The 22,794-nt window shown below is 38.5% G+C and overlaps 1 protein-coding gene across 4 annotated transcripts in view; it reads left to right on the top strand.

Annotated features, from left to right (window-relative positions):
• PHF8 (PHD finger protein 8) overlaps positions 1 to 22,794 on the top strand; it is a 109,682-nt gene that overhangs the window by 57,158 nt on the left and 29,730 nt on the right. For 2 of the 4 annotated variants that reach the window (XM_025989164.2, XM_072743378.1), the window contains 7 exons: positions 756 to 845; positions 2,712 to 3,014; positions 3,767 to 3,870; positions 10,623 to 10,801; positions 11,098 to 11,183; positions 11,872 to 12,005; positions 12,602 to 12,915. In XM_025989164.2, the coding sequence (XP_025844949.1) occupies positions 756 to 845; positions 2,712 to 3,014; positions 3,767 to 3,870; positions 10,623 to 10,801; positions 11,098 to 11,183; positions 11,872 to 12,005; positions 12,602 to 12,915 (1,210 nt within the window). The remainder of the gene's footprint in view (positions 1 to 755; positions 846 to 2,711; positions 3,015 to 3,766; positions 3,871 to 10,622; positions 10,802 to 11,097; positions 11,184 to 11,871; positions 12,006 to 12,601; positions 12,916 to 22,794) is intronic. The other 2 variants (XM_025989165.2, XM_072743379.1) reach the window with 1 other exon arrangement.

The raw sequence follows: 22,794 nt of genomic DNA, 5'->3' as shown, positions 1-22,794 counted from the left end.
AGGTAATGCTGAGGATTTTTTTTATCAGTCCTCTGGATACAGAAGTGAAGTGAACACTGGTAGAAGAAATCACAAGGGAAAAGCTTGAGAGATCTGTCTGCCTAAAGATGGAAATCTTAAGGACTCAAAAAGATTGCAGACAAATTAAAAGAGACCCTCAAGAGATCCCAACCTGAGTTGCTGTTGAGCTAGCCATGGCCCTATAGGTGCTCAGCACTGAGCTCTGTCCTCACAAGTGGAGAGACTGGGTTGTCCCCAGGGATTTCCTCCAGGTCCTTGACTTTTTTGAGGGGTGTGTCTCCTCACCGAGTTCCTCACACCCCTTTACACTGTCGTTTATCAGATAGAGGTTTTGCAAACATTTCCCTGCAGTCTCTGATTTGTCTTTATAGTGTTTTTCAAAGAAGTTTTTGTTTTTTAGAAACCCGATTTATCAGTTGTTTTTCTTTTATGGTTCATGCTTTTTGTGTCCTCAGAAATCTTGATCTAACCCAAAGTTGCAAAGATTTTTGCCTCTGTTTTCTTCTAAAGCTGTTATAATTTTAGATTTTACATTTTAGCCTTTGATCCATTTTGAGTTTATATGTGTGACAAGATAAGGATTGAGGTTCTTTTTTTGCATATGGATATCCAGTTGGTCCAGTACCGGTTGTTAAAGAAACTACCCTTTCTCCATTAAATTACCTTGGTACCTTTGTCAAAAATCACTTGTCTGTTTATGTGTGGGTCTATTCCTCATGCCTTTTGTTTGACAGGCTCTGCCAGACCACGAGGATGAGATTCCGGAGACAGTGCGGACCGTACAGCTCATTAAAGATCTGGCTAGGGAGATCCGCCTGGTGGAAGTAAGAAGCAGGGGCACAGGGGAGGCATTTGGGAAGGGCTCACGGCTCAAGTGGTATGTCAGGCTTCTTCAGTTGACTTGAGAGCTCAGGGGAAGGGTTGGCAAAACCCCACCAAGGACTGTATTTACTCATTTATTTATTCATTAATTTAAATAATTATCATGGGCCTCCAGGGTGCCTCACATTAGGCTAGGTGCTTACAATACATAAATAATTCATTGTCTGCCCACAAAGAACTCAGAATCTTGTAGAAGACCCTGGGTAAAGTCCACTGCCTAAGCCTCAGTTTCCTTGTTTCTAAAGTGGGGATAATTACACCTACTCAGGGGTTGTTAAAATAAGGTGACACAGGCTGAGCACTTGAGTATAGTACTTGGCAATATAGTGAGTGTTCAATAAATTCTGATGGTGGGTCATGATAGTGGTGGGTGGTGGAGGTCATAGTAGGAGTTGTTGGTATTAATATTTTGACTCAGTCTCTGCCTTCTACAAAATGACAATTCTCCCAGATTAAACATGATTACAAAGGCATTTTTCAATGGGTGGCTTATACCATGAGGCAGTAAGGTATAGATGGTAAGAGACTCAGAGAGACGGATTCTGGTTCCTGCTCCTTCACATGCAAGCCTTTCAGAGCCTTAGTATACTTATCTATAAAGGGAGAATGTAAAACTACCTTTTCAGAGTTTTGTTAAGATCAAGAGCTAATGTATGTAGAGCCCCTGCACAGTGCCTGGCAGAGTAAGTACTCAATAAATGTGAGCCATTGTTATTAATAGACTTTGTAGCAAAGAGAGAACTTGGTGTGGGCTGGTGAAGTAGCAGAGGCACCAGAGGACAATGGGACTTAAGGAAGTTTAAACTCTTCTTTAGCTTAGAAGCTTTCAATTTCCATTTAGCACTCAGGATATAGGCACTAAATCTATGCTGAAGGGTAGTCAGAGTGAGCCACTGGGAATTGGGCTTCTAGCCTCACTGGGTGCAGCATGTTTTACTGCCTACACCATAGCTTACATTGTCCACCTCCTACCTCCTTTTCCTCCATTCCCATCTGTCAGAATCCTTCAGATTTTAGTTACAGGACCTACCTTTTCTCCAGCTCTTTCCACTTACATCAATTTTGTATATACAAAACTTTAGGCTCATTAAAAAAAGGATGTAGAGATGGATCATGTCTGGTCCATTGGCTTTCAAATGTTTTAAAGTAATGGAACCATTTTTTTCCGTCCATCAAATGAAATCTTACATGGAAGGTCAATAGACAACCAATCAAAGCACAGCTGATGTGAATAAGGTGAAGGCAAGAGGCTTAGACCTCCACATGTTCCTCTTGTTTGCCTTCCACCCACCTCCAGTCTTCAGGGATCCTCCCAAGAAATTCAAAGGAGCCACGGGGCATCTTTGAAAACCACCTTTCTAGTCTCCTTTAATTTTACAGCTGAGCAAACAGAGCCTTAGTAGTCAGATCACTTACCTGATGTCACAGAGCTAGCTAGTGGCAGAATTGGAACTAGACCCTGTCTCAAATCCTGCAGTCCTTAGGGTTGGAACCACACAGTTTAGGACTCAAGTATTTTCTGTCTCATGCCAGCTGCATTTGGAGTCTACTCCAATTTTGACAGTAGTGCTGGGCTTTTCCTCTGCTCGTCTTCTCCTTACTTGTTGATGACTGAGTAAAGAAATGCCACCCAGTAAATTCTTGATGATGAACTCACTGTGAAAAAACTAGGGTGTGCATCTAGAGGTGGAGCATCTGTAAGCTGCTTCCATGGCATTACTGCCAGTGCCATGAATAGACCACTGCTCTTAGCATAGAGAGAACCCTTGAGTAAGCTCTAACCCCCTCGTGTACTAATACTCTTGTAGGATATCTTCCAACAGAACATTGGGAAGGCGAGCAATATCTTTGGGCTGCAGAGGATCTTCCCAGCTGGCTCCATTCCCTTAACCAGGCCAGTCCATTCCACTTCAGTATCCATGTCCAGGCTGTCACTGCCCTCCAAAAGTGGTTCAAAGAAGAAAGGCCTGAAGCCCAAGGAACTCTTCAAGAAGGCAGAGCGAAAGGGCAAGGAATGCTCAGCCTTGGGGCCTGCTGGCCAATTGAGCTATAATCTCTTGGATACATACAATCATCAGGCACTGAAGACAGGCTCTTCCCAGAAAGCAAAGGTGGGTGCTGGCCCATGGGTTCAGCCCAGCCCCTTTGGGTCCCTTGGAAGAGCAGGGTATCAAAAGGATTGTCTTGTATTCCCACCTCCCGTAGGGCCCCTGGTGTTAGGCTACCAGTCCCACTCATTTAACAGGCATTTATTGAGACCTTGTCTGTGCTGGGCACTGTGATAGGTGCTGTGAATGTAACCCTCAAGAGACTGACAGTCTAGTGAGAAAGACAGGCATGAAAACAAATGAGTGCAATGAGGTATTATAAATGCCATATATGGGACCCTCAGACACAGAAGGGTGGGGATGAGTTTATCTGAGCAGGAGTGATGGTCAGGAGCTTTTCTCAGCAAACATGACTATCTGAGCTAAATCTGGAAATACTGGATGGGAGTAACATTTAAGAATATGGTACGTGAGTGTCAGGTTGGAATCTTGAACAGGTCCTTAAGAAAAGCCCTTCCCCAGAACTCCACCTTGCTTCAAGATTGTGATGCTCTGCATGGGCATGTGAAGATGCTCTCCCCTCTTTTTGGGGAACACGTTTTACAAGATTGATAGGTTCCCCCCGAGGTAGCCACACATTCTCAGCCTCCTGTTCTTGTGATGATTTGGGGTGGGGGTGGGGGACAGTGTAGCAGGAGGCCTTGGTTCAGGTGGTTTTTAACAGTGAACTCAACCAGTGAAACCAAAAGGAACTGGTCATCCTGATTCACATGAGAGTCCCAGACAGGTGACAACTGAGCCTCCTCCTTCTGCAGTTCAACATCACTGGTACCTGCCTGAATGACTCAGATGATGACTCACCAGACTTGGACCTTGATGGGAATGAGGGTCCGCTGGCCCTGTTGGTGTCTAATGGCAGGTAAGATGGGAAGAAGGAACACAGAGATACTGGGACTCAGTGACAACATGTCACTGAGATAGAGCATGGAATTGGGACCCGGGGCTGGGACATGGGTGGGGGAGGGACTGCACTTGGGGAAATACCCATATATTATCAGATATCGCTTAGTTCAGAGAACCATGGTGTGCTGGGGGAGAGGCCTGGAATCTAATTGGCAGTCTGAGAAAAGTCTTGTATAAGTTGTAGAAATTTCAGCAAGTCAGTGGGTCAGAACCACTGGCAGAAATAAAAGGGAATATAGCATACTGATTAAGAGCATTAGTTTTAAAAAAAAAAAAAAAAAAAAAAGAGCATTAGTTTTTTTTATGTATCTTCTGCTGTTAGGGTTTTAGGAATTTTGCAGAAATATTTGCACAGGTGTGTTAGAAATGTTCAGTGTTCATAGCATCATTGTAATAGAAAGTAATTATAATTGTGTTTATCAATAAGGGTTGGTTAAATGAATTATGGTACCTCTATAGGATAGAATACCATGTAGCTGTTAAAGCGAATAAATTTAATATCTGTTGACATGAAAAGGTGTCCAAGACGTATTCTTAAGTGAAAAAAATCAGGTTACAAAATAATACATAGTAATAGTTCCATTTTAATTTTTTTAAAAGGTGTGTGTGCACATGTTTGTGTGTGTGTGTGTGTGTGTGTGTGTGCTTGTGTAGAAAAGTGGCATACAGACTTCCTTATTTTTAATTTTTATGAGGAGGTTTAAAATTTAATATATGCTGTTTTAAATTGCAGAAGTATGTAACAATACATACTGAAAAATTTTATTCCCCCCCCGTCTGTGTTCCCCAGTTCCCCTCCCCATGGACGACCAGTGTCAATAATTTTCTTCTAGAGATAATCATATGTATTCATGCAAATAAATATATTCATTATATATTTTATACTTGTCACACCAAACTTGTAACAATAGTTATCTCTGGAAAGTAGGATAGTAGGGGAGCCAGGAGAGGAAATTTTCACTTCAGTAGCATTTGAGTTTTGTACAACAAGCAAGTATTACTTTTCTTTTTTATTTTATTTTATTTTAATTTTTTAAAATAAATTTATTTTTTATTGGTGTTCAATTTGTCAATATACAGAATAACACCCAGTGCTCATCCCGTTAAGTGCCCACCTCAGTGCCTGCCACCCAGTCACCCCCACCCCCCGCCCACCTCCCCTTCCACCACCCCTAGTTCATTTCCCAGTGTTAGGAGTCTTTCATGGTCTGTCTCCCTTTCTGATATTTCCCACTTAGTTTTCTCCTTTCCCCTTTATTCCCTTTCACTATTTTTATATTCCCCAAATGAATGAGACCATATAATGTTTGTCCTTCTCCGATTGACTTATTTCACTCAGCATAATACCCTCCAGTTCCATCCACGTCGAAGCAAATGGTGGGTATTTGTCGTTTCTAATGGCTGAGTAATATTCCATTGTATACATAAACCACATCTTCTTTATCCATTCATCTTTCGATGGACACCGAGGCTCCTTCCACAGTTTGGCTATTGTGGACATTGCTGCTATAAACATCGGGGTGTAGGTATCCCGGCGTTTCATGGCATCTTTATCTTTGGGGTAATGTGAACTGTGTGGAGGTTCCTCAAAGAGTTAAAAATAGATCTGCCCTACGACCCAGCAATTGCATGTATTACTTTTCTTAAAATAATTTTTAACAACATTTTCTAAAAGAATAAAACAAAAGCATTCACAACAAAAAACACAGGCTTGGGAATCAGTCCTGTGTTTGAATCCCAGCCCTGATGCGAATTCACTGTGTGTGATCAATCTTGGCAAATTAATTAACCCTGCACCTCAGTGTCCTCATTATATCTCTTCTATAGATATCAGGAAGGGAGACAACATAAAGACTCCTAACTCTGGGAAACGAACTAGGGGTGGTGGAAGGGGAGGAGGGTGGGGGGTGGGGGTGAATGGGTTATGGGTACTGAGGGGGACACTTGATGGGATGAGCACTGGGTGTTTTTCTGTATGTTGGTAAATTGAACACCAATAAAAATTAATTTATTAAAAAAATAATTTTCACAGAAAATAAAAAGAAAAGCTTACCCTAGGGTTGTTGGAGGACTAAATAAGGTAATGTATGTGAAGTCCTTATCACAAGGCCTAGCACATAGTAAATGCTTAATCAGTGGTAGCTCTTATAAATAAAATGATGAAGATGAAAAGTGATGGTGATGATGGTATGGGTATAGCCAGAAGCTAAGCAGATCATCAGAAATCCTGAAACATGTAGGGAGGCAGAGGAAGACAGTAAGAGTGATCATCTGGACCCCCAGAATACCAGACAGGAACAGTCAAGAACCAAGTAAAGTATGAACAGTATAGGAAGGAACACAAATGCCAAGGATACCTTCATCGCATTTTTTTTGTGGGGAAAAAGGATCCCAAGGGCAAGTAGAGTAGGTCCACCTGGCTGGAAAATAAGGGAAAAGGGAGTGTGAGATTAGGGCAGATTCTGAAAGCAGCAGAGCTATTCTTGGGATTTGAGAACCAAGTTGCTAAACAATAACAGACTGTTGAACGTTGCCTTGGTCCATGATAGGTCTCCTGAGGAGGAGAAAATGGAGAGTCCATTTATTTATTTATTTATTTATTTATTTATTTATTTATTTATTTATGATAGTCACAGAGAGAGAGAGAGAGAGAGAGAGAGGCAGAGACACAGGCAGAGGGAGAAGCAGGCTCCATGCACTGGGAGCCTGACGTGGGATTCGATCCCGGGTCTCCAGTATCGCGCCCTGGGCCAAAGGCAGGCACCAAACCGCTGCGCCACCCAGGGATCCCCGAGAGTCCCTTTTTTAAAATTTAAATTCAATTTGCCAACATATAGTTTAATACCTAGTGCTCATTCCATCAAGTGCCCTCCTTAGTGTTCTAGGGGTTCAGCCTGTAATGGCTGTTGAGGACACAATGAAACATTTTCCCCTTCCCCACTAGCCTTTATGTTGCTTCTGTTACCTCCTGCAGCTGCCAGAGACTGTTAAGTGAACCTAGAGAGACAAGATAGAGAAATATTTACAGACCATATGATATGTCTGGGCTTTTCTCCAAAACAATCCAGTGTCTTGCAGAGGACTGAGGTACAAATTAAACAAGATTTGCTGTGTTGATAATTAATGAAACTTAGCTGAGTGAAAGGTACATAAGAGTTATACTTTTATATTGTTTATGTTTGACATTTTTCATATTTAAAAGACCAGGGTATAAATAGCTAGCACTTATTGAGCTCCTGGCTCTGCATCAGACTTTATCTAAGCTGTTTAGTACATTATTTTATTTAATCCTCACAACAACCCTGAAAGTTAAATGTTGCTATCCCCATTTTATTAATGTGGAAACTGAGGCCCAGAGAACTTAAAGATAAGGTTAGCTAGCACTGGGCGCTTGCCGTGTCTTGGTCTCTGTATTAGCTCATTCGATCCTCCTAAAACCCTGTGAGGTAGAAAATAGGTCAATTTAATGTCAGCCAATTTACTGAAAGCCAGTTCACCAAATAACTGCTGAATGTATGTATCAAGTATACTGATTTACCAAAAACTTGTTTTTTTTTACCTATAAGATTTATTTCAGCAGTTTGTACTAGTTAATGTTGTTTACCATATCTGACAGGATTATTTAAGCCATTTTTTAGTTCAATTTCTTTTATATATATTTTAACAGCTTTTTTAAGGTATACCCTACATACCTTACAATTAACCTGCTTTAAGTATACAATTAAATAACTTGTAGTAAATTTGAAGAACATGCAACTATCACTGCAATCCAATTGTAGAACACTTCTATCACCCCAAAAAGATCCCTTTTATTCACTTATAATTAGTCTTTTGGTTCTCTTTCCCAGGCCCAAGGAACCACTAATTTACTTTCTGTCTCTATATTTGCCTTTTCTAGACATATATAAATGGAATAATATAATATGTGGTCTTCTATGTCTGGCTTTTCACTTAGCACAATGTTTTTAACGTTCATGCATGATATAGTGTTTATCATTAATTGGTTCCTTTTTATTTCTGAATAGTATGGATATACCACATTTTTGTTTATCCATTTACTGGTTAATGGTTATTTGGATTGATTCCACTTTTTGGCTATTATTGATAATGGTGCTATGAGCATTTGCATATAAGTTTTTGTATGGACGTATGTTTCTGTTTCTCACTTAGGAGTAAAATTTGGGGTCATATGGTAACTTATTGTTTAATTCTTTAAGAAACTGCCAAAATTTATTCTGAAGTGTCTGTACCACTTTATATTCCCCCCAGCAGTATATTGGCTAACAGTTGTTATTATCTTTTTTATTATAGCCATTCTAATGGATATTAAGTGGTATCTCATTGTGGTTTTGATTTGCATTTCCCTAATAACTAATGCTTTGAGCATCTTTTTGTGTGATTATTGGCCATTTGTATATTACCTTTAGAGAAATGTCTATTCAAATCTTTTGGTCAGTTTTTTAAAAAATTTTATTTATTTATTTATTTTAAATATTTTATTTATTTATTCATGAGAAAGAGAGAGAGGCAGAGACACAGGCAGAGGGAGACGCAGGCTCCATGCAGGGAGCCTGACATGGGACTTGATCCTGGGTCTCCAGGATCACGGCCCAGGCTGAAGGCGGTGCTAAACCGCTGAGCCACCAGGGCTACCCCAATTTTGCTCAGTTTTAAATTGGCTTGTTTGTCTTATTATTGAGTTCTAACAGTTACTTAAATATTCTGGATACAAATCCTTTCCCAAATAAATTATTTGCAGAGATTTTTCTCCCAGTCATTGGCTTGTCTTTTCATTTCCTTTCTTTCTTTTTTTTTTTTTTTTGTCTTTTAGTTTTCTTAATGGTATCTCTTTGAAGCACAAATGTTTTGAATTTTACCTAATCCCAGGTCATCGAGGTAGTTTCCTATATTTTTTCCTAGAAGTTTTTTTAGTTTTAGCTTTTACATGTAGATCTAGGATCCATTTTGAGTTAATTTTTGTGTATGATGTAAGAATACACATTCATTTCTTTACATGTGTTATCCAGTTTTCTCAGCACCATTTGTTAAAAAGACCATCCTTTCCCCCACTGTATTACCTTAGCACCTTTGGCAGAAATCGATTTACCATAAATTGAAATGTTGGTTCTAGACTCAACTGGTTCCATTGATGTATATGCCTATCCTGTTCTTTTTCATTGAAGTTCAATTTGCCAACATACAGTATAACACCCAGTGCTTATCCCATCAAGTGCCCTCCTCAGTGCCCATAACCCAGTTACCTCATACCCCCACCCACCTCCCCTTCCACTACCCTTTGTTCATTTCCCAGAGTTAGGAGTCTCAATTTTTGTCAACTTTTCTAATTTTTCCCACTTATTTTCCCTCCTTTCTCTTATAATCCCTTTCACTATGTCTTATATTCCCTGTATGAGTAAAATCATATGATGATTGTCCTTCTCCGATTGACTTACTTCACTCAGCATATCCTCCAGTTCCATCCATGTCGAAGCAAATGGTAGGTATTTGTCCTTTCTGATGGCTGAGTAATATTCCATGGTATATATATACCACATCTTCTTTATCCATTTATCTGTCGAAGGATATCGAGGCTCCTTCCACAGTTTGACTATTGTGGACGTTGCTGCTATAAGCATTGGGGTGCAGGTGTTCCAGCGTTTCACTGCATCTGTACCTTTGGGGTAAATACTGAGTAGTGCAGTTGCTGGTCATAGGGTAGCTCTATTTCTAACTCTTTGAGGAACCTCCACACTGTTTTCCAGAGTGGCTGTACCAGTTCACATTCTCACCAACAGTGCATGGTGCTGGGAAAGTTGGACAGCCACGTGCAGAAGAATGAGACTAGACCATTCTCTTACACCATACACAAACATAAACTCAAAATGGATGAAAGATCTAAATGTGAGACAAGATTCCATCAAAATCCTAGAGGAGAACACTGGCAACACCCTTTTTGAACTCAGCTGCAGCAACTTCTTGCAAGATACATCTATGAAGGCAAAGTAAACAAAAGCCAAAATGAACTGTTGGGACTTAATTAAGATAAAAAGCTTCTGCACAGCAAAAGAAACAGTCAACAAAACTAAAAGACAACCTACAAAATGAGAGAAAATATTTGCAAATGACCTATCAGATAAAGGGCCAATATCCAAGATCTATAGAGAACTTATTAAACTCAACAGCAAAGAAACGAACAATCCAATCATGAAATGGGCAAAAGACATGAACAGAAATTTCACCAAAGAAGACATACACATGGCCAAGAAGCACGTGAGAAAGTTCACCGTATCACTTGCCATCAGGGAAATACAAATCAAAAGTACAATGAGATACCACCTCACTCCAGTGAGAATAGTGAAAATTAACAAGACAGGAAACAACAAATGTTGGAGAGGATGTGCAGAAGGGGGAACCCTCTTGCACTGTACATGTCTATCCTTTTGCTAATATTATACTACCTTGACTACTGTTGCTTTTTAGTGAATTTTGAAGTTGAGTAGAGAATCCTCTAATTTTGTCCTTTTTCAAAATTCTTTTGGCCATAGTAAGTCCTTTGTATGCCTGTATGCATTTGAGTATAAGCTTATTAATTTCTATAAAAGAAATTAGCTGGATTTTGATAGGGATTGTATTGAGTCTGTAGACCAATTTGGGGAGAATTGCTGTCTTAACAATATTGAATGTGACCATGTGTTCTTCTCTTTTTAGTACCAAGAAGGTAAAGAGCCTATCCAAGTCTCGGCGAGCCAAGCTCACAAAGAAGGCGGACAAGGCTAGGCTGATGGCAGAACAAGTGATGGAAGATGATTTTGACTTGGATTCAGATGATGAACTGCAGATTGATGAGAGATTGGGAAAGGAGAAGGCGACCCTGATAATAAGACCAAGTGTGTACCTATTCTTTCTTGTTCCTTTTCTGCCTGTTTCATGTTTGTTTTGGGTCCTCTTGATAGGCCAAAGGTCTTAGGCCTGAGCTTGTTGATATTCTGAGTTTACCAGCTCTTTAGGTTTCTATGTATTCTTTGCTCTAGAGATTTATTTATAAACCAGTTCCTAATCTCCCTAAATTACTTGTCTTTGGTCATTACTTTTAGGAAAATTATATTCTTTCTTTTCCCCCCTGGGTATTGGGCCCAGATGTTAATCTTAGCTTCACAGTATGTGCATTTCACTATTTTTCTAGAATTTCCCCGAAAGTTACCCCGTGCAAAGCCTTGCTCTGACCCCAACCGAGTTCGTGAACCAGGAGAAGTTGAGTTTGACATTGAGGTAGGAGCCTATCCTGGTCTTCTGCCATTCTGGTTACAGAAACAGAAGACAGATTGTCATTCTCGTGGGGGGCGGCGGGGACAGGGAAGATACCCTATGCATTCAGTTCCCAAAATATTTATTAAATGAAAGATTGTGTGCTAAAGTGCAATGCAGCTGAGCATATGACTGGAAGATTATAATTTAGTAGAAATATTTTTAAATATTTCAAGGTAGAATAAAAGGCATTGTGATTAAATATTAAATATATTAAAATATATATTAAAATGTAAGTATATTAAGATATAAATTTAAAATGATAAAAATATTAAAACATATTCAGGGTTGAATAAAAAGCATTGTGATGTAGCAGAAAGGAGTATCTGATTTGGATACTTTGATTATGACCTTATACAACTTATTTACTTTACCGATGAACCTTAGTTTACTTACCTGTAAAACAGGAGTTAAAATACCTACCTCATACACACAATAGACAGTTAAAATGCCTATCTCGTACATACAATAATAGTTACCTCACAAAGATGCTGTGGAGATTAAAATGAAAGAGTGAATATTCTGCTTAGTGCTTGGTCTATACTTGGTGCTCAGAGGAGATTAGTATCTGGAATAAGAATGTCAACATTGTATCCCAGGGCCTTACCAGGGCAGCTCTCAGCAGCCAAGGTGATATCTCTTTCCCAAACAGGAGGACTATACAACGGATGAGGACATGGTAGAAGGGGTCGAAGGCAAGCTTGGGAATGGGAGTGGCGCTGGTGGAATTCTTGATCTACTCAAGGCCAGCAGGCAGGTGGGGGGACCTGACTATGCTGCCCTCACGTGAGTACTGGCTTCAATCTCCCCTTCTGGGCCATCAGACAACACCCCTTTCCACCCTCCCCCCAGAAGGCTAGATCAGCCAATCAGCAGATATTTCTTGAGACATTTAAGGGAACAAAGAACCAGCGAGGTCATCAGGGCTGAAAGAATAAAGCAGACATGAAATCCATCCTGAGGAACTTAAGATCTGATAGACAGTAGATGTAAAAACTTCAAGGGGGGTTAGTTTCGGGTTCTTTGGGAGTTGGAAGAGGACCTAGAAGAGGCATGGAAGGAAAACTGGGCCTTGTTTTGAAAAAATGAAAGAATTGAGCATGAGTAAACAGAGGGAAGTGCACTCCTCTTTTTGCCACCTTCCTTGCTGTCTTTGGAAAGACTTCAGGGCAAGAAGGACTGGCCTTGACATGCAAACGGTCTTTGACATACTGTCTTGATCTGTTGGTTTAATTTCTCATTTATCATTTGGAATGGTTCTCTTCTCCTTCCTTCCACCCTAACACCCAGAGCTGTTGTCCCTCCTCCTTAACTATTATGATGACTGGTTTCCTCTGACAACTAGAGAAACTCCCTTAGCATTTCTTCTCTGTCCCTTGCAGCGAGGCCCCTGCCTCTCCCAGCACTCAGGAGGCCATCCAGGGCATGCTGTGCATGGCCAACCTGCAGTCTTCATCATCCTCACCAACTACCTCCAGCCTGCAGGCCTGGTGGACAGGGGGCCAGGACCGAAGCAGTGGGAGCTCCAGCAGTGGGCTGGGCACAGTGTCTAGCAGCCCTGCTTCCCAGCGCACCCCAGGGAAGCGGCCCATCAAGCGGCCAGCATACTGGAGAACCGAGAGCGAAGAGGAGGAAGAGAATGCCAGTCTGGATGAACAGGACAGCTTGGGAGCATGCTTCAAGGATGCAGAGTATAGTAAGGGCAGCTGAGCACTTGGGTCCAGCCAGAAGTGCTCCCCCTGGCCCCAGTCTCAAACCCAGTTCTGATCCAGGACAGCCTGTGACAGTAATGAGCAAGAGACCTTGCCTGAAGTTTGACGCTTGCTTTCTCTGAGTCATGTTTTCTTAATCCATAAAATGGAATATCTACAGGTTGATGCAAGAATTAGAGATGATGCTTGTACAGAGCATCATTGTACATTGTCTTGTTCATGGAAGACCCTCAGAAAATAATTAGCTATCATCCATTTTTTAAAGATTTCTTTATTTATTAGAGAGAGAATGTGGGGGGAGGGGCAGATGGAGAGGGAGAGAGAGAATCTCAAGCAGACTTCATGCTGAGTTTGGAGCCCAACACAGGGCTCGATCTCACGACCCTGAGATCATGACCTGAGCTAAAATCAAGAGTTAAGCACTTAACTGACTGAACCACCCAGGTGGCCCAGCTATCATTCATTTTTAAAATTGTCTAACCTTCTTTGCTGGAAACTCTTTTTTCAAACCCTCTTGCCTATTTTATTTTCATCACTTCTACTTACTTCTCTATTGTTTGGTTCATCTTGCAAAGGTATATAATGACCTTTCAGTGTCATTTTACATTTAAGAGACAACCTTTTTCAAGTTAAGATTTATTAAGTACTACATTATATAATGCACATTTTTGTATACTGCAGCTGACTTTAATATGGGTTTTAATATTATTTTTTAAATTAATTCTCATTGACTAAAATTTGAGCAAGATGGAGAAAGCAAAGTGCCCTTTGATGAATTCTTTTCTCTGAGGAAGGTTACCCGAGGGTAACCTATGTTATCAGTTGATATATACCTTTCATTTTCTTGTACTTACAACTACACATAGACACAAATAGATACAGTTTTGTGTAGTAAACATGGTTCTGCAACTTGCTTGCACATCTTCAACATCAGTGTATAGAGATCTGTCTACTTCATCCATACATGGAGATCTACCTGTTGTATGGTAGTCTACGTAGCATAGATGGGCCATTCTATGTTTAACCATTCGCTACTGATTGACATTTAGGTTGTTTCTAATTTGGGGGTTTGACTAACAATGCTGCAATGAAAATTCTGGTAAATAACTCTTTGCACCCATGTGCCAGCTAACATTTCTGTAGGGTAACTAGACCTGCTAAGTTGAAGAGTATATACAAAATAAATGTTAATAGTGCCAGATTTCCCTCTGAAAGGGCCAATATATGAGCAGTGTATGAGCCTTACTACTAGTAGTCAATATTATCAGTCTTCTTAATTTTTGGAAATCTGATAGCAAAAAATGGTGTTTCAGTTTGTTTTATACGTTTATTGGCTCTTCTTTATTTTTTTAAAAGATTTATTTATTTGAGGGAGAGAAAGAACATGCACAGGGGGTGAGGGAGGGACAGAGGGAGAGAGTCTCCAGCAGACTCTGCACTGATCATGGAGTCTGATTCAGGGCTCAGTCCCCAAACCCTGAGATCACAACCTGAGCCAAAATCAAGAGTCGGCCACTTAACCAACTGCATCACTCAGGTGCTCCTTCTTTATATCTTTTCTGTGAATTAGTTCATTCAATCTTTCACCCATTTTTCTATTAGGATGGTGGTTTTTTTATTGATCTGTTGTTCTCTATTCTAGATTTCTTAGTGTTTTTAAATATATTGTTGCAAAATGTTTTAATCTGTTGCTTGTATTTTAATTTTATTTATGGTATCTTTTAGCATGTAGATTTCAGTTTTTGCCTCATTATCTTTATCAATTTTTTTGTAATTTGTGTTGTGTAAGAAGACTTTCATATATTTTTACTGAAAACATGCATAGAAGTTAAAATATTATCTTTCTCTGGAATTAAGTTTTATGAATCTAACTTAATTTTTTCCATATGGTAAGTCGTTTGCCCCAACACGATTCATTCACTAGTTCATTACCCCCTGGTTTGAAGTTCCTCTTTTGTCATAAACTAAATTCCCATGTATATGTGGATTTGTCTTTCTACTCTATTCCCAGCTCTGTCCCTTAATAGCTGTATAACCCTGGGCAAGCTCTCTGTGTTTCTCTGTTATAATAGTACCTACCTCACAGCTTGTTGTGAGGATTAATGAATTAATATACATAAAGAACTTAGAACATTGCCCAGCACATTTTAAGTGTGTTAGATATTATTAATATTTTTCTGTTCTATAAAATTTGTCCCTTTCTGTTCAGATACCTCATAGGTTAGTTACTATAGGCCTTGTGTCTGGTAGGGCAAATCCCCTCTGCAGAACTTGCATCAGACCTAAGGAGAGCACAGATGTTCAGCAAACCCCATCATCTCTGAATGGATATGTGATTAGTCTTAGGGACAAAGATCCCCTGGCCACTCACCCTACCTTCAGCAGACGGTTGCATCAGCTAAAACATCTGTCCTGGTCTGACTACTCCACTCTGGCTTTCTGCTTTGCCCAGCAACATGAGAAAGGTAGTTTAATAAGGAGATGCCAACCTACTTGTTCTTATTTTTCCAGAATTTCTAGGCCATTATTGAATTTTTTCTATTCCAAATGGATTCTAGAATCAGCTCATCAAATTCTATGGAAAATCCTTTATGAGATTTGTTTATTAGGATTGCATGGCATTTATAGATAAATTTATGGAAACCATTATCTTTCATTGGCAGCCTTTCTACTATAATGGCACCTGTGTATTCTTGAAAAACTTAATGTCCTAAAAACTTGTACACTAAAAATAATAGAGCTTACAAGAAAAAGAGGGTTAGGGGCACACTCCTCAAAGTTTCTGTGGCTTTGAAGCCAAAACACCCAAATAATCCTTTCCCAGTTAGCAAGGCAATTGCACCTAGCATCGGAGTCCATGGATTCTTTGTAACCTTATACCTTGGGCTGAGGCTTCCTCCTTCAAGATACAGGCTCTTGAGGACATTTGCTTAAGGTAGAAATCAGGTCCATCAAATTAAAATCTGATCCAGGGACTAATCTTTAGCAATTTTTTTGTCTTTTTATTTATTTTCCATTAAGTTTTTTTTTAATTTTTATTTATTTATGATAGTCACACACAGAGAGAGAGAGAGAGGTAGAGACATAGGCAGAGGGAGAAGCAGGCTCCATGCACTGGGAGCCCGACGTGGGATTCGATCCCAGGTCTCCAGGATCGCACACTGGGCCAAAGGCAGGCACTAAACCGCTGCGCCACCCAGGGATCCCTTTTTTTGTCTTTTTAAACACAGGGCAAATGTCTTCAGTTTCCTGTTCCGCTTTCTTAGCCATCCCCTTCTCCCACCAGAGCTTAATTTTATAGAAGACAAAGGCACCATTTGCTCTTCCTCTAGTGGGAGGCACAATTGCAGGATTTTTAGCTTTTGTCTGTAAATACTCATATATTGTTAAGGCTTTCTCAGCTGTGAGAAAATTCATTATTGATTGGTTAAAAAAAAAACATGCCAGGGAAAACTGCTTTTGAACCAGTGCAACTTCTGGATGGCTTTGATGTCATTCCGCTAATTACCTTTAGGGCATGAGTGATCACAAAACAGACCATCTTCAACCATGGTCTGTCTCTCTATTCAGGTTTTCTTGTATATCTCCAGTTTATTTACTAAGTGTTTTATAGTTTGGTTCATATTGAAAGTGGCATCTTTTTATCTATTACATTTTCCATTTGGCTGTTAACTAGTATGCAGGAAAATAATTGATTTTTCCGTTTTGATCCTGTATCAGACTGCCTTCCTATACTTATACTAGTTCTGTTAATTTTTCAGTTAATTGTCTTGGACTTTTGAGGTAGGTGATCTGTGTCCCCTATTTTAGTATGCTAGGGCTCCCATAACAAAATACCACAGACTGGATGGCTTAAACACCAGAAGTTAATTTTCTCACAGTTCTGGAGGCTGGAAGTCCAAGATAAAAGTGCTAGCAGTGTTTGGTTCCCCTGAAGCCTCTCCTTGGCTTGCAGATGACCACCCTTTTGCTGCTGCTGCTTCTGATCTTCCTTTTGTGAACATGGGCCCCTGATGTCCCTGCGTATATTCCTAATTTCTTCTTAAAAGGACACAGTCAAGCTGGATTAGGGCCCTCCCTATTGGCCTCATTTTAACTTAATTATCTCTTTGAAAGCCTTATCTCCAATTATAGTCATATTCTGAAATACTGGGGGTTAGGAATTCAACATCTGAATTCATATGCAACATATGTATTTAGCTCATAATATCCCTTTTCTTTCACATATTCATATATCTAGATTTTTCTAGTTTTATTACAGTGTTGAGTGGTCAGTGATAGGGGGGCATCCTTGTCTTGTTGCTGACTTTAAAGGTAATGCTGCCAGTGTTTTTCCACTTACTACATAGGGCTCTGTAGGTCTCTGGTATAGGCTATGTTCATGAAGTTCAGAGGAGTATCTATCTCTAGTTTGAGAAGCTTTTTATTTTTTTTAAATCAGAAATAGAATTAGGTTTTAGCAAATGGTTTTTGGCATCTTTTGATTAGTTTTTCTCTGTTAATTGGTTGATGGAGACTTACAGTAAGTAATAGAATTATTGCTTTTGAGGTGACATTTCCTTCTTGGGATTGGCTGTACTTGATCATGGTGTTTAACAATAGTTTGTTTAGTTCATTTGGTTACTAATCATCTTGTTTGTTTACTATTAATTTTCTGGTTTTATTTTACTCCTTTATCTTAATGTTCTTTGTACAACATCTCAGATTGAAAGCTCTTTTATTTTCAATGTGTTTTCCCTTTTGATAAAGGGTTTTTTAAATTGTATTCTTAAAATTAGCATGAAGTAAAATGAGCTCTGTTGGTATACATGTTTAGATTCTTGTAACCACCACCAAAATGAGCACACAGAACCTCCTCAAACTCCCTTATGTTGTCCCTTAGTAGTCATGCCCTTCCTCTACCCCTAACACCTGGCAGCCTCTGAGCTCCTCTCCATCCCTGTGGTTTTTGCCTTTGCCAGAATGACAAGTAAATGGAGTTACACAGTATGTAATATTTTCAGATTAGCCTCTCTTACTCAGCATAATGCCCTTAAAATTCATCCATGTTGTGTATCGATAGTTTATTACTTTATATTGCTGTAGTCCATTGTATACCATAGCTGCTTTTTCTCATTCACTGAAGGACATTTGAGTTATTTATCAGTTTGGGGTGATTACGAATTGAGCTGCTATGAACATGCACATACGTGCAGGCTTTTGTGTAAACATGAGTTTTCATTTCTTGGACTTTATGGGCAGTGTATAAGAAATGGCCAAGGTGTTTCCCAGAGTCGTTGTGCCATTTTACATTCCTACCATTAATGTGTGAGAGTTTTAGTTTCTTCACATACTTGTCAGCACTTGGTATTGTCATTGTATTTATTTTAACCATCCTAATAAGCATATAGTGCATAGCTCATTTAATGGCTTGTCTAATGGTTAATGATGTATCTTTTGGCCATTCGTGCATACATCCTCTTTTTTGAGAAGTCTTTTAAATACTTTGACTTTTGCCTATTTTTTTATTGAGGTATAATTAACATGGAATATTATATTAGTTTCAGGCATACAATATAATGATTCAACAGTTCCCATACATTACTTAGCGCTCATCAAGATAAGTGTACTCTTAATCCCCTATATCTATTTCATCCATTCCCCCTAACCACCTCCCCTGGCAACCAGCAGTTTGCTCTCTGTATTTAAGATTCTGGTTTTTTGTTTGTTTGTTCCTGTGTTTTGTTTCTTAAATGAGTGAAATCATATGGTAATTATCTTTCTTGTACTTATTTCACTTAGCATTATTCTGTATAGGGCCCTCCACATTGTTGCAGATGGCAGGATCTCATTCTTTTCTATAACTAATAGTCCTGTGTGTGTGTGTGTGTGTGTGTGTGTGTCTGTCTGTCTTGCATCTTTATTCATCTCTGGATGGGCTTATCTGTGGATGAGTTACTTTCATATCATGACTATTATAAATAATGCAATAATAAACAGCAGTGCATATATCATTTCAAATTAGTGTTTTCATTTTCTTTGGGTAAATACCCAGTAATGGAATTACTGGATCATGTGGTCATTCTTTTTAATTTTGAGGAACCTCCATACTGTTTTCCATAGTGGCCATACGATTTTGCATTCCCAATAGTACACAAAAGTTTCCTTTTCTCTCCATCCTTGCCAACAATTATTTCTTGTCTTCTTTTTTAGACATTCTGACAGATGTAAGGTGATACTTAATTGTAGTTTTGATTTCCATTTCCATGATGATTAGTGATGTTGAGCATCTTTTTAAGTGTCTGTTGGCCATCTCTAGGTCTTCTATGGAAAAACATTTATTTAATTCCTCTGCCCATTTTCTAAAAGATTATTTATTTATTTATTTATTTATTTATTTATTTATTTATTTATGAGAGACAGAGAGAGAGGCAGAGACACAGGCAGATGGAGAAGCAGGCTCCATGCCGGGAGTCCGACATAGGACTCGATCCTGGGACTCCAGGATCAGGCCCCCTGCCAAAGGCAGGTGCTAAACCGCTGAGCCACCCAGGGATCCCCTCCTCTGCCCATTTTTAAATCAGATTACTTGGGGGGTTTTTTGATGTTGAATTGTATAAGTTTTTAAAAATATTTTTTTGGATATTAACCCTTTATTGAATATACCATTTGCAGATATCTTTTCCCATTCCATAGATTGCCATTTTGTTTTGTTGATGGTTTCCTTTGCTCAACAAAAGCTTTGTATTTTGGTGTAGTCCAAATAGTTTAATTTGGCTTTAGTTTCCCTTGCCTGAGAAGACTTATCTAGAAAAATGTCTCGATATCCAATGTCAAGATTACTGCTTGTGTTTACTTCTAGGAGTTTTATGTTTTCAGGTCTCATATTTAGGTCCTTAACCCATTTTGGGTAGATTTTTGTGTGTGGTCCAATGAAAGTGGTCTAGTTTCCTTCTTTGGATGTAGCTGTCCAGTTTTCTCATCACCATTTGCTGAAGACTGTCTTCCCCTTTGTATATTCTTGCCTCCTTTGTTGTGGGTTAATTGACTATATAACTTTCTGGGTTGTCTTCTTTTTGATTGATCAATGTGTCTTGTTTTATGCCAGTACCATACCATACTGTTTTGATTACTGCAGCTTTATGTAGTATATTTTGAAATTTGGGATTGTGATACTTTAGCTTTGCAGCTTTGCTCTTCTTTTTTAAGATTGCTTTGGCTATTTAGGGTCTTTTGTGGTTCCATACAGATTTTAGTAGTATTCTAGTTTTGTGAGAAAATGTTGGTATTTTGAAAGAGATTGCATTAAATCTGTAGATTGCTTTGGGTAGTATGGACATTTTAATAATAATTGTTACCAATCTAATTCTTTTCCCAATCCATGAGCATGGAATGTGTTTCCATTTGTGTTATCTTCAGTTGCTTTCATCATTGTTTTATAGTTCATCCCTCAAAATACAGATCTTTCACTTTATTAAGTTCATTCCTAAGTATTTTATTATTTTTGGTGCAATTGTAACTGGAATTGTTTTCTTAATTTCCCTTTCTGCTACTTCATTTTTAGTACATAGAAATGCAAGAGGTTTCTGTGTGTTTAATTTTGTTTCCTCCAACTTCAATGAATTCATATATCAGTTTTCATAGATTTTTAGTGGTGTCTTTAGGGTTTCCTATATATAGTATTACGTCATCTGCAAATAATGAAACTTGTCCTTTTTCCTTACCAATTTGGATACCCTTTATTTCTTTTTCGTGAGTCACTGCTATGGCTAGGACTCCATTACTATGTTGAATAAAAGTGGTGAAAGTGGACATCTTGTCTTGTTTCTAGTCTTAGGGGAAAAGCTCTCAGTTTCTCCCTATAATGTATGATGGTTGCTGTGGTTTTTTCATAAATAGCCTTTACTGTGTTGAGGTATATGTTCCTTTTAAGCCTACTTTGTTGAGAATTTATATCATGAATGGATGTTGTACTTTGTCAAATGCTTTTTCTACATCTACTAAAAGGATCATATGGTTTTATCTTATTGATATGATGTATCATGGTGATTAATTTGTGAATATTGAACCACCCTTGCAACCTGGAAATAAATCCCACTTGAACATGGTAAACGATTTTTTAAATAGATTGTTGGATTCAGTTTGCTACTGTTTTGTTGAGGATTTTTGCATCTTTGTTCATCAGAGATATCGGCCTATAGTTTTTTTGTTTTTGTTTTTGTTTTTTAGTGTGTTTATCTGGTTTTGGTATCAGGGTAGGTAATGGTGGCCTTGAAGAACGAATTTAGAATTTTTCCTTCCTCTTCAATTTTTTTTGAAATAATTCAAGAATAGATGGGTATTAATACTTCTTTAAATGTTGGTAGAATTCACTTTTGAAGCCATCTGGCCTTAGACTTGTTCATTGAGAGTTTTTTGATTATTGATTCAATTTCATTGCTGGTAATCAGTTCAGATTTTCTATTTCTTCCTGATTCAGTTATGGAAGATTATATGTTCCTAGGAATTTATCCATTTTTTTCTGGGCTGTTCAATTTGTTGGCATATAATTTTTGATAATATTCTCTTAATAATCCTTTGTATTCCTGTGGTGTGTTTATTATTTCTCTTCCTTAATTCTGATTTTGCTTATTTGAGTTCTTCTTTCCTTGGTGAGTCTGGCTAAAGATTTTTCCATTTTGTTTATATTTTTAAGGAACCAACTCTTTGTTTCATTGATCTGCTCTATTGTTTCTTTCATCTCTATTTTATCTATTTCTGCTCTACCCTTTATTATGCTCTTCCTTCTACTCAGCTTGGCTTTGTTTGTTCTTCTTTATATAGATCCCTTATGTATAAGGTTAGGATGTTTATTGAGATTTTTCTTGTTTCTTTAAGTAGGCCTGTATTGTTGTAATCTCTCTTACAGCTTTGGTGCATCCCAGTGACTTTGGATCATTATGTTTTCATCTTCACGTGTTTCCATGTATTTTTTAATTTCCTCTTTGATTTCTTAGTTGACCCATGCATTGCATGCATTGTTTAGTAGCATGTTATTTAGCCTCCATTTATTTGTGTCCTTTTCAGAGTTATTCTTGTGGTTGATTTCTAGCTTTATACTGTTGTAGTCAGAAAAGATATGTGATATGATTTCATTCTTTTTGGATTTATGAGACTTGTTTCATGGCCTAATATATGATCTATTCTAGAGAAGGTTCCATGCACATTTAAAAAGGGTGTGTATTCTGTTGTTTTTAGGTGGAGTATTCTGAATATATACACATTAGGGCCATCTGATGTAATATGTCATTCAGAGCCATTGTTACCTTGTTGCTTTTCTGTCTGGATGATCCTTTCATCGATGTAAGTGAGGTGTTAAAGTCTCTACTATTATATCGCTGTTACTTTCCTCCCTTATCTGTTAACAGTTGCTTTATGTATGTAGGTGCTCCCATGTTGGGTGCATAAATACTGAAAATTGTTCTGTCCTCTTGTTGGCTTGTTCCCTTTATCATTAGATGGTGTCCTTCTTTGTCTCTTGTTGCAGTCTGTTTTAAAATCTATTTTGATATTAGTTTTGCTACCCAGCTTTCTTTTTGCTTCCATTTGCATGGTAAATGTTTTTCCATCCTTTCACTTTCAATCTACATATGTCATAGATCTGAAGTGAGTCTCTTGTGGGCAGCATATAGATAGATCTTACTCTTTTATCCATTCCACCACCCTATGTCTTTTGATTGGAGCAGTTAGTCCATTTACATTTAAAGTAATTGTTGGTTGGTATATACTTATTGCCATTTTGTTATCTTTCAGTTGTTTTTATACTTCTGTGCTATCTTCCCTTGTAGTTTAATTGCATTCTTCTGTGATATGCTTGGATTCTTTTCCCTTTATTTTTTGTGTAT

Source organism: Vulpes vulpes, chromosome X (assembly GCF_048418805.1).
Source record: "Vulpes vulpes isolate BD-2025 chromosome X, VulVul3, whole genome shotgun sequence".
NCBI lineage: Eukaryota > Metazoa > Chordata > Mammalia > Carnivora > Canidae > Vulpes > Vulpes vulpes.
Note: the sequence above shows the minus strand (reverse complement) of the source record. Positions and strands in the feature narration are given on the sequence as shown.